At 40.0% G+C, this 15,760-nt stretch overlaps 1 protein-coding gene across 4 annotated transcripts in view; it reads left to right on the plus strand.

The window, feature by feature from the left end:
* The window catches only part of MYO1B (myosin IB), a 184,611-nt gene extending 171,097 nt beyond the window's left edge, over positions 1-13,514 (plus strand). For 3 of the 4 annotated variants that reach the window (XM_065880949.1, XM_065880948.1, XM_065880950.1), the window contains 5 exons: positions 1,161-1,267; positions 4,346-4,478; positions 5,129-5,281; positions 6,967-7,094; positions 12,224-12,347. In XM_065880949.1, the coding sequence (XP_065737021.1) occupies positions 1,161-1,267; positions 4,346-4,478; positions 5,129-5,281; positions 6,967-7,094; positions 12,224-12,347 (645 nt within the window). Of the gene's footprint in view, positions 1-1,160; positions 1,268-4,345; positions 4,479-5,128; positions 5,282-6,966; positions 7,095-12,223 lie in introns of all 4 variants that reach the window. The other variant, XM_065880947.1, reaches the window with a different exon arrangement.
* Positions 13,515-15,760: the final 2,246 nt, after the last annotated feature.

Below are 15,760 nucleotides of genomic sequence, written 5' to 3' on the forward strand. Positions count from 1 at the left end.
GAATCATTAGGTTGAAGGGCTTGTATTTAGTAAGTGAACGATTGATGGATACGTCTTCTGGGAAACTTTCCTGCCCAGTACTATGGGCTTCTTCTTAACTGAATCAATTATGTATAGAGACATTATCACTGATCAGTGATACCAGCACAGCATATAGAACTGGATTCTGAGTTCTGTTCCCTAACTTAGTCAGTTTGGCAAGATTCACCAATGTCTTCAATGTTCATCTCCCCCTTTGAGTCTGATATGGAAACTATTTTCAGAAGTAATGATGGGGAGCTTCTAATGCTGGGCATCCACTCTGCCTGTCCTTTCCCCCGGCCCCTTTACCTTGCCTTTACCTCCGTTGAACTGGGGGTGGAGAATGGGAAGGGTGAGTTTATTCCAGGGGTGGGCAGCAATGCTAACATTCCTTTATACGATTATGTGGGTGGTTCTCAACCACCCCTGAACTGAATTTCTTAGAGAGTTCATCTAAAGAACCTGGTCCTGCCCCTCCCACCACCCCCTTCTCCTTTCAGTGCAATCTCAGAATCAGGTGAAGGGAAGATTTCTCAGGTCCCGTGTCCACGTTATAAAATGGTAATGGAGGATTCGGAACAGTGCTTTTCAAACCATAGGTGATAGCATACTTGTGGGTCATGAAATCAATTTAGTTGATTACTACCAGCATTTTAAAATGAAATACAGTACGATAGAAAATAACGGAATATACGACATCGTAGAAAGGATAAGTGTTGTTTTGTGAAGATTTTGTGTAAGTTGTCTATATGTGTGTCTATAAATATGTGCACTGGGTTGTGATGTACCATGTTTTCCTTACTGTGAGTCTCTGAAAGAGTATGATAGCTCAGGACTGTGGATGTCCAAGGGCTGACATCATAGTGGGAGGAAACGGTACTCCCGGGGGGCCCAGGCCAGATGTTTTGAAATAGCATCGCAAGTTCTGCCATACAAACAGTAGTTTTTATGACATTTTCTAAGACCAACCCTTTAAAGCTCAGGAAGGAAAAATTCTCTTGGCCTTTTAAATGAATATTTCATACACATTTACGATTATTCTTAACTGCTGTTAAATTGGCTTAGCATGTTTAAGGATGAGTAATGATTTATTTATATAAGTGATGTCCTTCTTTTTTTCTTCTTTTCATATCTCACAGTGTAAAAAATACAGGGACCAATTCACAGACCAACAGAAACTTATTTATGAAGAGAAACTAGAAGCCAGTGAACTCTTCAAAGACAAGAAGGCTTTATACCCATCTAGGTATTATGGCTTTGCTTTACCCATAAAAGTCAATATTTTAAAAGTTTCTCAGCTATATTCGTAGGCATTTTCTAGTGGGTTTTGATTTTAGTAATACACAGATTTTTAATTTCATGCATTACTTTATGATCAGCTGGATATGAATGTAACACATTTGAGCAAGGACTTCCATAGTATACTTAGAGAAGTGAGATCACATTTGTTGGTTTTACTCTATTGGCATTACCTGAACACTTCCTAAATAATTAGAAGTTGTCATTTAAAATAAAAATTGTCTAGGCTGTTAAGATAAACTTACATTGTAAATTCCCGTTAGTTTTCTATAGTTTTTGGACGCTAGCTGGTTTCTGATGGCAGTGTACTGTAATCACCATTCCAATCTTCCTGTTTTAACAAGCTGGGTCAGAATCTCATTTGTAAGATAAATGAAGAATGAGCCAGTCTGTCACTTTCTGAGTGTTGCCTAGGCACTGGCCCGTGGTGGCCTTTGGTCGGCTAACTTATTGGCTGTGAGTTCACTGGCCTTTGCAGCAAGTTCAGTTCCTTTATTGTAGACACCGAGTACTCAGTAAAAGAAGGAACACCAACTGCAAGTTTGCCAAGTGAAGTTCTTGGTAAAAACTGCTTATCAGAGTATTCTTACATCTCCCAAGTTCATCGTTTTCCCCCCTAGGATTCCTATCCCCTTTACATCTGGTGTTTCTAAAAAAGTAGATTGTACAATTTCAAGCCAAATCTGTAACAACTTTTAGCTTTTCCCAAAGAATGTCTTAGAAATAAAAATACATTATATGCTAAGTATATTCACACGTACTGCATGTGGTGTGTCTGTATTCTCTACGTCTACACATATTTGAAAGCGCTTCTTAAAGGATTAAATGAGCATAAGTTGTCAAACTCATTTGCTTTAGATATTTTAAATGGCACAGCTTCCTTGGTCAGCTGACTTGGCTGCTTGAGGGGGTGTACACTCCCCTCAATCAAACACAGCGTCTAAATCCAACGTTGTTCAAAGTGCCTGCTCTGTAAAGCATATTCAGACAGGTAGATTGTCTATATTCTTTCTCCACCAACTTAATTCATTCAACTTTTTCTTTATATGTCTTTAAATTACAGAGTGACCTTCTTAATTAACATTCCCTATGGATGACTCTTTAGAAACTGGAAGGAGAAAAAAATGCATTTTCAAAGAAACAAATTCAAAGACTGTTAGCACTTTGTATTATTAAAACTGTGTTTGAATATGAACAGCAACCAAAAAATGTTAATATCAAGCCAAGTCCTCTTGGGTAGTTTTATTAGTTTTCGGGGATGGTGGCGTGCTCACCCTCTAGCATTGAGAGAGGTCGAATTGTTTACTCTCCCACCGCTGTGTGAAGTGGCGGCCCTTAGGGGTGCTGGCCTTTTCTGTCCCGGGAGCTGTGAAACACTGACCACCTACGTGGATTTTCTTCCCTGATCCTCCACACACAGCACAAGCATTTAAAGTTGTATTTGCAAATTGCCAGAACGTTATAGCTCAAAAGGAAGCCGTGGTTTTTCCTTGACGTCTTTGAAGAAGCCTCCCTGTCACCCCACAGGTCTTATGCCTCTTACAAGAAGTAGTTTGGAAGAAAACTGCTCTGGTTCTGAATGTTCGCCTTGGCCACCTCTGTCCACTTAGGGGCATATCCTAAGAGGAAAGGCCTGATTTTTCTTTCATATATGGCCTACTTAGAGCCAGAGTTACATGGTAATATTAAGTGCTCTGCAGTTTTCTTCTCAAGTGGTTGCTCTGGATCTGTTCTTCCCCCGAAGGCCTACTCACTTCCTTACTCTCTGTGAGAAAATGAAAATTTTCTCTGGAGCAGGTGATGGTAATGATTTGTGCTCTTTTTACCATTGCTACGTATTGTGTAAAGATATTAATGAATCCTGTGTAGGCAGCTGTTAACCTTATAATAACAGATTAAAAGGAATGACCTATTCCTTCCTGTGAGTCCATGCACATGGGTCTTGGCTGTCCTACTTGTGAGTGATTTCTTTCTTGGTTGTTCCGTGTGATAAGATTTTTATCAAAGTCTTACCAACCAAATGCCATGATCACATCAAAAATATATTTGAGGTGATTCCTCACTGTAGTTTTGATTTGCATTTCTCTAATGTTGTTGCTGGAGAGGGTGTGGAAAAAAAGGAACCCTCTTGCACTGTTGGTGGGGATGTAAATGGATACAGCCACTCTGGAGAACAGTATGGAGGTCCCTTAAAAAACTAAAAATAGAATTACCATATGATCCAGCAATCCCACTACTGGGCATATACCCCGAGAAAACTATAATTCAAAAAGGGTCATGTACCACAATGTTCATTGCAGCACTGTTTACCATAGCCAAGACATGGAAGCAACCTAAGTGTCCGTCAACAGATGAATGGATAAAGAAGATGTGGTACATATATACAATGGAATATTACTCGGCCATAAAAAGGAACGAAATAGAGTTATTTATAGTGAGGTAGATGGACCTAGAGTCTGTCATAGAGAGTGAAGTAAGTCAGAAAGAGAAAAATACCATATGCTAACACATATGGAATCCAAAAAAAAAAAAAATTGGTTCTGATGATCCTAGGGGCAGGACAGGAATAAAAACACAGATGTAGAGAATGGACTTGAGGACACGGGGAGGGAGCAGGGTAAACTGGGACAAAGTGAGAGAGTAACATTGACATATACACACCACCAAATATAAAATAGATAGCTAGCGGGAAGCAGCTGCATCGCATGGGGAGATCAACGGGGAGATCAGCTCGGTGCTTTGTGACCACCTAGAGGGGTGGGATAGGGAGGTTGGGAGGGAGACGCAAGAAGGAGGGGATATGGGGATATATGTATACGTATAGCTGATTCACTTTGTTATACAGCAGAAACTAACACAACACTGTAAAGCAGTTATACTCCAATAAAGATGTTAAAAAAAGAAAAGAAAAAATATATATATATTTGAAATTTGAATTTCAAAATCAACTGACCTGTTACCTTTTTCTACTTAGTAGTACTTCCATGTGAAACCATTTCTTACGTGAGGAACTTTTTTCCTTTAGTGTTGGGCAGCCATTCCAAGGGCCTTACCTGGAAATCAACAAGAATCCCAAGTATAAGAAACTCAAAGATGCCATTGAAGAAAAGATTATCATTGCTGAAGTGGTGAACAAAATTAACCGTGCTAATGGGAAGGTAAAAACGCAAACCCTGAAGACCTGTAAGAAGTGTTTATCAGTTGGGACAGTTTTCTGAATGTTAAAATTTGCATTTCGGAAATAGACTCACAGACATAGAAAACAAATTTATGGTTACCAAAAGGGAAAGGAGTGGGGAGGGGTAAATTAGGAATTTGGGGTTAACAGGTACACACTACTATATATAAAATAGATAAACAATAAGGTCCTACTGTACAGCACAGGGAACTATATTCATTATCTTGTAATAATCTATAACAGAAAAGAATCTAAATATATATATATGTGTGTGTGTGTGTGTATGTATAACTGAATCACTTTGCTCTGTGCTGAAACTGACACAACATTGTAAATCAACTATACTTCAAAAAAATTTGCATTTCATATACTCTACAGAGTTATTGTGAATGGAGCTGTTTTCTCTTTAAGCTTAGGTGGAATTTTGCTTGTTCTCTGAAATTATTGTGAGTTAAAATAGATTATCTATGTTCTTTAGTGTGTTCTCGTTTACGTAGGTGTGCATGCTGAAAAATATTAGAATAATATTTTCTACATTTCTACAAATAACAATGCTTTAAGCTCATGAACTCTTTTGGGGGGATTTTTGATCATTGGTTTTACATCCTTTTTTGTTTTGGTTTCTTGTAGAGTACATCCCGGATTTTCCTCTTAACAAATAATAATCTCCTTCTTGCTGATCAAAAGTCTGGACAGATCAAGTCAGAGGTTCCCCTGGTGGATGTAACCAAAGTATCGATGAGCTCACAAAATGATGGCTTCTTTGCCGTCCACCTCAAAGAGGTAAAGCTTTAACTATTGATTTGACTGAAAGATTTCTGCATTGGTCCAGTCTCTCAGACATTGATCTAAAATTTTCCACATGTGAATAATCCTGTTACTTGAAGTTTATATATTCTGTTTACCAACCTGCAAATTTGGTCTATATTCACTCATGTAAAATCTCAGGCTTGGTTTTTCAGTAACTAAATAAGATTAATGACTCTTTTTGACTCGTTCATTTGAGTTCTCATTTCACTGAGTAGCTTTTTGTTTACACCCACCATGATGTGCCTTATTTTGAGACTAATTCCTGGAAATATCAAGACATTCAAAATTATACTTCCTTCTTTTGTTTCTTCTATCTATTCAATTAGTAAATGTCTTCTTGTTCATCATTAATTTGGGGGGTTTTAATTAAAGGATGCAACTATAATAAAACAACTGCCTAGTAACTTTGACCTAAAGATTTTTTTTTTTTTTTTTTTTTTTGCGGTACGCGGGCCTCTCACTGTTGTGGCCTCTCCCGTTGCGGAGCACAGGCTCAGCGGCCATGGTTCACGGGCCTAGCCGCTCCGCGGCATGTGGGATCTTCCCGGACCGGGGCACGAACCCGTGTCCCCTGCATCGGCAGGCGGACTCTCAACCACTGCGCCACGTGGGAAGCCCCCTAAAGATTTTTTAATGTCAGCTTAACTAAGACCTACTGACTTGAACTGAGTGGTTAAGAATGTAGGCTGTGGTATTGGTGTCACTAACTTTACAGTGACCTTGGCCAAGTCATTTAACTTTAATATGCCTACCTAATTTTCCTTTTCTTAAAATAGGGAAAATATTTGTACCTACTTCATAGTGTTGTTATAAGAGTTAAAAGAAACTATGTAACGTGCTTTTAGCATAGTGCCTATCACATAACAAATAGTCACTGAATAAACAGATGTCAGCAAACATTAATCATATATAGGTACATATACCTAGCTAATAGATAGTAACCTATCTAGCTGATTCTAAACATAAGAAAATCCCATAAGCTGATTAGTTCAGCCTGTTTTCCCCACTCTGGATTTTAGCCTAAAGGAGCATATTAAATCAGTGATTCCGAGCCTCGCTCATATATTAAAATATGCTGGTCCCCAGGCCATTTCCCCAGTCCAACCGAATCAGAGTTTCTTGGAATGGGGCAAAAGCATCCTGTATTTTGAAAGCTCCCCAGCTGAGTGCCTTGTGCAGCTAAAGTTGAATGCCGCTGCCTGAGAGTATTTGTTGGAAGTCTTTTGGTTGTTGTTGTTCTTATTTTTTTAACCAAATCATGGAGGAGCTTTCAGAACAGCCCTTTCAGAATGAGTTATAGGTTAGGTCAGTGCTTCTCGAACCTGAGTTCACCCAGGGGTCTTCTTGTGGAATCGTCTGCGGTGGGCCTGCGGTCAGGCCTGAGCGTCTGCTTTTCTAACAAGCTCCCAGGTGATGTGGATGGTGCTTCTGGTCCGTCGACCAACTTGGGGTGGCAAGGGGTTAGGTAACCTTACTAAAGTGCTCGGAGCAACTTGGAAGAAATACTGCTTTTGTCATTATTGTTCATTCGGGAGGATGGACTCCAGGAGCTGATATTTTTAAAGAGACTATAAATGTGTTTTCAGACAAACCCGTAAACATGTACCTCCCGAGCTGTCTTTAATTATGATAACCTGACTCTTGGTTTGTCCTTTCAGGGCTCGGAAGCAGCTAGTAAAGGAGACTTTCTCTTCAGCAGTGATCACCTGATTGAAATGGCCACCAAGCTCTATCGGACAACTCTCAGCCAAACCAAACAGAAGCTCAATATTGAAATTTCTGATGAGTATGTTCATGAATTGTGTGAATATGCCTTCTTTTAACTTTATGTTTTTAGTTGAGCGATCTGGTCTCATTCAGTTTTACAGCTACTACTTATTAAGTACCGAGTATGTGTCTGGCGTGTGTTCTAGATGATGGATGGGCAGCGAGTGACACTGACCAAGTCCCCACTTTCACGTACCTGACATCCTAGTGGAGGAGATGAAGTAATACATAGGTGGTGTGACTTTGGTTAGTGTCGAGTGCTTGTGGAGAAAAAAAAGGCAGGTTAAAGGTCAGATGGTGTTAATTTTGATATGGAGATCAGGGAAGCCTCTTTGATGCGGTGACATTTGAATCGAAACTGGAATCTAAGGAGATGCCTTCGGGGGAGGCAGCAGGTACAAAGGCCCTGAAGCAGGAGTGGGTGTGGTGGCAGAGTGAAATGGGGAGGAAAGACCCTGGAGCAAGAGGCAGAGGGGCCCGGCTGTGTAGAGCTTGGTAGCTGAGGTCAGGAATTGAGATTTTGCTGCTCATGAAAAGTCACTGTGGCTTATGGGCAAGAATGTGGCGTGATCCGATTTATGATTTTTGAAGAGCTCTCTGGCTGCAGGGTGGGGAATGACTGTTAGGGAGGCAAGAGTGAAAGCAGAGAAAATAGTTGGGAGCTTCTGTGAGCTCTTGAGGGTAAGGACGTTGAGGCTTAGGCTAGGGTGTGAGTAGGGGAAGTAGTGAGAAGTAGTCAGGTTCTGAGTGTGATTTGAAGGAAAACGAGAACTTATTAATATACTGGGTGTTAGGTTTTGGGCCTGAGCCTACATGGTACCACTTACTGCAGTAGCTGACACTGAAGAAAGAGGGTTTTGGGGGTGGCTGAGGTGTGGGGAGTCAGGAGTGCCGGTTTGGGATGTGTTAGGTACTTGAGATACCTTTTCTCACATGTAAACGAGAGTTATAGAGTAAGTGTTCCATGTTGACAACGGTTCACTAGTGTCAAGACGGCTATGAGTTTGAAATTTGCTTTTTTTGCTTCACATTAGGGCTCTGATTATGGAGACATGTGATTTGTATGCAGATTGGAGCATCCCTCCATTTATTAAATCGGTCAATATGAGATCATTGACATGAATTTTAGTTACTATGTGGATTGACACTTACTTGATTACTTTTTAATAGATTGTTTACTATCTGTGTATCTACTTGCACGCAGAGTAAAAATTTGCAACACCATATCGCTCAGGAAATGATTTTATTTACTAATGAAGATTTTGCCAGCCTGTTCTATCTCAAGTCTTTATAAAAGTCTCTCTAAAATAAATACATACCCATTCCTGTCCCCTTGTAAACCACACCAACTCTCCTTGATGTGTTAGGATTGACAGAACCTTAGGTTCATTGTCTGTTCTAAGAATGGTGTTTAGATGGGGCGCGGGGGTGTGGGAATATTGGCCTTTATGTATACTCTGTATTGGAAAATGCAATTTACACAAAATAACTTTCCTTATGATTGAGTCCTTTCTCATAAAACAAAGAAATTAGGAAAAAAGATAAGGGCTTGTTGGGTTCCAGTCAATTAAGGTTTTAACCTGTGAGGGCTGTTAGATCTTTAAACTCTCTTTAGTTGAAATTTTTCATAACTCAGGAAACTACACTTCTTGTTTTGGTGGGACTGATCATTCCCACTCATCGTGGAAAGATTCTATGTGTTCAGATGGAGAAGCTCCTTGATGTATGGATGAAGCAGCCTCGCATTTGGTCTGCTACATTAATAAGGCCGTCTTTGCAGAGAAAATCGTGCCAACATCCAGACCATAAAGGATTGCTGCCTTTAAGCACTTCCCAAACTGGCATTCTGAGAACACTGCCTTTGCAGGATGTTAGTAGTGATGTGCTGTGAAGAAATGTACAGTCCTTCTTCACTATAGCACCTCCCAGAGCCTCTGCAGTCTTGTTGCACATTGTGACTCTCCTGAGGGGCTCCCGGGGGTGCCATGTGCTGTATCAACCACAGGACCCCTCCAGTGGCTCTCACAATTTCTGTTCGAGGCACATGATCTCAGAACACTGATGGGGATAGTTTGCTTCAGGGCAGCAGGGACCCTGCTTGTCACAGAAGAGGGATGTGATGTTCTAGCTGTGTAGGCTTTTAATAAACATGCTTGACTGTGCGAAGATTCTGTGTGGCCACGTGAAGAAAACAAACATTTAGTAGCATTATAAACCAGTCCAGAACACCTTTCCTTCCCCTATTCCTAATTATTGGTTGGTCTCATAAAAATAAAATAGCTGATGGAAGCTTGCCTAGCACCGTTGTCCCTTCCTGGGCAGTGCAGGAAGCCACGTGGCAGAGCAAGGCTCCCATGTAGCCTCTGATTCATAACCTCTGGGAGCTCTTAATCAGGGATTATACTCCTTTTTGGAGAGCATTTTAAACAAAATTTTGCATTTTAAACAAAATTTTACAGAGTCATGGGGAGGGGTGCCCATGACGTATTTTTGCAGACTATACAGACCAGTGTTGTAAACAGCATACTGTTCTGTGACCAGGACCTTTCCTCAGTAGATCCTTTTCAGAAGTAGAAGTAGTGGGCTTCCCTGGTGGCGCAGTGGTTGAGAGTCTCCCTGCCGACGCAGGGGACACGGGTTTGTGCCCCGGTCCGGGAGGATCCCGCATGCCGCGGAGCGGCTGGGCCCGTGAGCCGTGGCTGCTGAGCCTGCGTGTCCGGAGCCTGTGCTCCGCAACGGGAGAGGCCACAACAGTGAGAGGCCCACGTACCGCAAAAAAAAAAAAAAAAAAAGTAGTAGTTATTCTAACAAACCCAGTCTCCACAATCACTATATGTCAGTTTATAGGAGGAAAGTCAAAGGCCTGTTACTTCCTTAGAACAGCTTTAACCTGCACATGTAGAAGTGAGAATTGAATTCAGTGAGAGACTCAGCTGCCTTATAATCCCCAGTCCTTAAACTCCCAAACTATTCAATCTGTAAATAGATTGCGTTTTAAGGATAACCTTAAATAAGATCTATAGTATTTCTAAAAATGAATCTATAGTAATAGAAACTAAAGTGAATTTTTCTATTCAGTATTTTAAATATACATGTGTATATGCATACATGTATACACACATACATGTAATACACACATACACATATTTAAGTTATACAGTTGTTTTTCTGAATATTTCAAGTCCAAACAACTAATCTATGTTCCTTTTACTGTGAAGTTCTGTTATTGGTGCTGTGAACTCATGCATCTGACATGATTATTTGCTGCAGGATGATTCTCTGATTCTCTGTCCTTACTGTGGGCCAGGCTTCAGTTTTCTCTTCTATGAAATAGAGATAAATAATTACCTCATAGGATTGTTTTAAAGTTGAGTTAATATGTGTAACTTACTAAGAACAGTGTGGTCCGTAGTAAATACTCGGTAAAGTTTAGTTACCGTCATTTCTAGAGTGAATCACGGTCATGAATTGCGAACACAGAGACAGCCAGTGTATGCTAAACTTATTGGGAAAAGAACTCCCCGTACATTTATTACTACAAGTGGTCTTTAAAAATTAAAATGTAAAAATATTTGATTATTTATGTTAAACTTGAAAGGTTTTGTTTTTCCTGAGGCACATAGATATAAGTATACATTGCTGGAGAGAGATCTCAGGTGAATTTAGAACTAGAGCTTCTTTTTTAGTGCTTTCACGTTGAAAAGAAACAGCCCATTTGAAAGCTCAGGAGTACCACTGATGAGTACAAACTTATGTGTCACGTTTCACTCCAGTAGCTAATGTTTGCAAAATGTGGCCTCTTTAGACCTTGAAACAGAGACTAACATGTACAGAGCAGAGCTGTCATCGTGGGTGCCAGTGAGCATGTGACCCATCACATGGTTTTTAGAGTGGCTCGCTTAATTATATGCCAGTAACTCAGAAAACAGTTCCCTGAGAAACATAACCGAAAGCATGGTAACATTACACTGATTCTGATGGTGGAGAGAAAAGAGCACAGGCCTTGAGCTGGGAAGGGCTGGGTTCTGGTTCAGCCATGCTGCCCTCATGCCTCCTTGGTGATGCCGTCCTGGAGGGCAGAGACCTCAATTTATACATCTGGATGTCTGTCCCTCACAGCACCCAGACCAGGGGGAAGCCAGTCATATGTCTGTTGTAGGAAGGAGTGACAGATAATCTTGTGGGCAGGCACTTGATCCATGAAAGGAAAGATTTGAACTAGAATATGGTTTCCCACAGTGTACCACATATACCACTGGTAGCATAAGAGGTGGCTTTAGGTGTACGCTGATAGATTTTTATGTATGTGTGGATATTGAAAATATAACTGGCAGATCAGACTCATGATTTCATCATTTTTATTCAGTAGGTCACAGCTATTTTGAAACATTTATTTAGTGTGTAGATATGAAAAAAGATGTGTAGGATGTATGTAAATATCCAACATTTGGAAACCATAGTCTGGAGTGTCTCTAGACCCCCTTTTCTTTTTTTTTAATTTATTTATTTAATTTATTTATTTTTGGCTGCATTGGGTCTTCGTTGCGGTGCGCGGGCTTTCTCTAGTTGTGGAGAGCGGGGTCTACTCTTCGTTGCGGTGCGTGGGCTTCTCATCGCGGTGGCTTCTCTTACTGTGGAGTACGGGCTCTAGAGTGCAGGCTCAGTAGTTGTGGCGCACGGGCTTAGTTGCTCCGCGGCGTGTGGGATCTTCCCGGACAAGGGCTCGAACCCGTGTCCCCTGCATTGGCAGGTGGATTCCCAACCACTGCACCACCAGGGAAGCCCTAGGCCCCTTTTCTGAAATTCTGTATTGCATTTTCTCAGTTTGTTGATAATTTAATATTTTTGCTATGCAGAAATGGAGAAAAATAGCACGTTCATCTTTCCGTCTGAAACATGGAAATAATTATTCATAGCCCTTCTTACGGTATAGGAATATAATGATCTTGAGTTTACTTAGGGCTAAATTATGGCCACTGGAAGCAAAATGCAGTGTAATACCTGTTGGTGTGATCCTGTGGCTAGAAGGGCTGATGGAAAGGGGATACTTGTCAAGGTAAATATCCATTAAAAAACAAAAGCTGGTGTTAGTGTAATCAGCTGTTTAATGTGTACTTTTCTTCAGTTTGTCTTATTCTTTCCTCCTAGGTTCCTGGTGCAATTCAGACAAGACAAAGTATGTGTGAAGTTTATTCAGGGCAACCAGAAAAATGGGAGTGTCCCAACATGCAAGCGAAAAAACAACCGTCTTCTTGAAGTCGCTGTCCCTTAACTGGCGCCTCCCCTCTGCTTCCATGGACTCGTTTCTTTGTAATAGTGCAGTTTGGTTTTGCTTTGTTTGGGGTTCATTGTATGTTCGGGAATTGCCAAAGGTTAATACTGTTAGAGTCCCTTGGCAAAATAAAAATATTTTACTATTGGAATAGTTTTAACCCTTAAAGTACACATTCTGTCCTGGGACAAGATTGTAGAAACTAACAATATCTATGCCATGTCGTGCGTGTTCCTTGTTTAGTCATCATGTTAGATCTTTGTGCCCTAAAGCAACATATTACTCATAAATCATTAATACATCTAAGTGTAGGAAACGGTCTTAACAGATAGTGTATCCGTTCATCAACTATTTATTGAATGCCTGCTCTGTGCTAGGCATTGTGCTAGGTGATACGAAAACTTATGAGGAACCTTTTTTTTTTGTTTTAAGGCCATTGCATTCTGGCTGGTTTGTGCTGGCTGTACCAGGGCTAAGAGAGTTTGAAAATGTTGAGACCAAAACAGTAACTGTTGATGATGGACAGCATTTGTTAGGAACCCTGTAGTATGATCTTTAACAATATATACTTCAAGAAGGGCTGGTCCTAGGAAGTAGATACATTGATATATGACTCGGTAAAATTGCCTCTATGTGTGGTTTCTATTTGAAAAGAGAAAACTGACATTTGAACAGGACTTTTAAAGTGTTCAGATCTCTTGTGATTGCTTTTAACGGTAGAAAAGAGTCATTCTTATTTTAGAAAAAGTGACAGAAGCAGTCCAGTAAGGTTATATTTTCCCGTTTCTGGTAAACATCATATATGATCCTAGATATGCTAATATCTGCAGAGTGTTGTTTTCACCCAAATTACAGTGAAAGGCTGAAAGCCTTTCGGATGGTGGCAAGCATTCTATATGATGTGCAATAAACATCCGAGATCTTTTTTGAAAGTTTTATTTATAATATACATTTTGTATGAGAGAGATGATTAGTACAGGGTACATATTTTAGTCAAGGATCAAAATGGTGTGTGTTAATTTGCAGGATTTTTCCCCCCCAAATTCACAGTAAGGATTCATTTTGGAAACTATATTTTAAACTTCGGAATCAAATCGTTTCTCATTTGGGAGGATAATGTATATACATTGGTATGTTAAATAATAAAACTGTTCGAATTTGGTGCCATTTCCTGGATCACAACCGTATTTTTGTATTTCAAGCTATTTTCTTACGTTGTCAATGTATTGTCGCACAGAAAGGCTTTACAAACCAAACGTTACGCGTTCTCTGTGTAATTGAATTTCACTTACCTTTTGTAAACCAGAAACATTCGTTGAAAGTCTTTTCTGGGGATTTTCTTTTAACTTTTGTACTTTAAAAAGTTGCTCCCATAAAGAAATTCTCAGAAGCCTTTGTGTTTATTGGCTCAGGTAGAGGATATAATTACTTTCTTTGTCTTTTCCAACATGTATATAAAGTGGTAGATTGATGATTACTGAAATAGGTGAGTAGAAATTTGGAATTGAGAGGTGTTTTATTAAAATGTTTTAAAAAAATATGTAATACATTCACATTGTTCAACATACAAATAAATGTAAAAAGATAAATAATACAAATTCTCCATCCCATCAGTCACCCATCTGCTCAGTTCCTGTGCCTCCCTGCAAAGTTAACCATTGTTTTTAATTGGTTTTACTTTATGCATATGCTTACAAGAAGAAATAAAAATAGAGATTCTTATCTTCCTCCTGCTTTAGTAGACAAAAGCTATTATAGATATTGTTCTTTACTTTGCCTTTTTCGCTCTTCATTCTTTGTACCGTATAGTCTTCCGTTGTGTGGGTGCACTATAATGTATTTATCCGGTCCCCTGCTGATCATCATTGGGTTGTTTCCTGAACGGAAGTTCACAGGGGCACGGCACTGTTGACCAGACCTGCCTGTGCTGCCCACCCACCCCCATGCCTGACTAGATAGGCTGTAATGTTGCCTACTACAGCGGGTGAGCATCCAGTACTTCTGTATCTTTGAATTTCTGTCACTGTCCTGCAGTGGAGAATTAAAGTATTGGTGGCACTCCAGATTTCCTATGTACCTTAGTGACACAGCCCTAACTTGTTCCCAACCACCACTTTGTTGCCCAGCCCCTGGAGTGGCTTGTAGATGTTGTGCTTGAAAAAAGTAACCAGGCAGTGAGGACCAACATCAGACCATGGTAGTCGCCAAGTTTGCAGTGCTGTTGACGCCGTTATCCTTGACTTTGACATCCATCTACCACAAGGCAAGAAGCGAACATGGGAAAGTTACTGTCTTAAAGACTGGTTACGGTTTTGTATTTCACACTCTTGGAATAATAACTTGGACCCAGTACTTAGATGTAAGACCTTCAGCTGTAGTTTGAGTACCTTTGCTCATACCCCAGGGGTTACAGGTATGTCTGTGGCACCAGGGCCAAGGGTTCTGAGAATGAAGGACATCCTTAGTATTGAAGATTTGGCTGAAATCTAAGAGAATAAACAGTTTTATTATCATGTCATTTCAATAATATGCTGAGTGAGAACTCTCAAGTTCATGTAACTGAGTGTAATTATGATAATTACAGCATGGTTTAAAATTCTTTGAGGCTAAATATGATAGACAACAGCTTTTTTGTTTGTTTTTATTCGCTATTTTTCATGTACTAGGTAAGGTAATTTAGGCCCTAAGATATTCAAATAAGAAGCACTTTTAAAAATGGTGTATGTTGCTGGTAAATTCCGTAATGTTCTATTATATTAGGCTTTTGCCCAAAGGCATTGTAGTAAGAGCCTTTGTTTTTAAGCTGGTCATTGTTTTTCCATTAATACTGCAGTACTCAAATTCACAAAAAAGTGCAGTGGAACGAAGGGCAGTAGTTCTGCTTTTCTTTCCTCCTGGTAAGAGTAGCAGCTGTGAGTTTTCATTGTCCGTTTGAAGATTCAATGTTGAGGAGCTGAGGTGCTCTTTCTTTGGATATCATTTTAACAATTCCCATTCTGTGCACTTTCATTCTCAGGGTTTGCTTAGCTAAACCCTAGGAAGCTGCGGCCTTGACCAGCTAGCACTTGCTTTCTGGTCTCATCAGCTTCTATTCCAATAGCCACTCAGTAGAAAATTAGTTTTTCTGTTGTTTTCTTCCAAATCTTGGAATCATTTGCTTCGTTCTCTCTGGTTTGAAGATCATTTTCAAAATCTGGAGTTAATCACAGTACAGCGTAAACCACAATCTCTTCCTCATTAACTTTTTTTTGCTGGCATGGTGGCCAGATCCCTCTGCTCAGTTACATAAAATTCAACAAAAATCTGAGTTTGTAAGGAAAATAATCTCAGCTTCTCAGCGTTTAAGGAGGAAACTGGGAACAGAATTTAATTCCATGTTCACCAAAAGGCCTGGCAGTACTGAGAGAAAGAAA

The sequence above is a fragment of the Phocoena phocoena genome, chromosome 7 (genome assembly GCF_963924675.1).
Source record: "Phocoena phocoena chromosome 7, mPhoPho1.1, whole genome shotgun sequence".
Classification (NCBI taxonomy): Eukaryota; Metazoa; Chordata; class Mammalia; order Artiodactyla; family Phocoenidae; genus Phocoena; species Phocoena phocoena.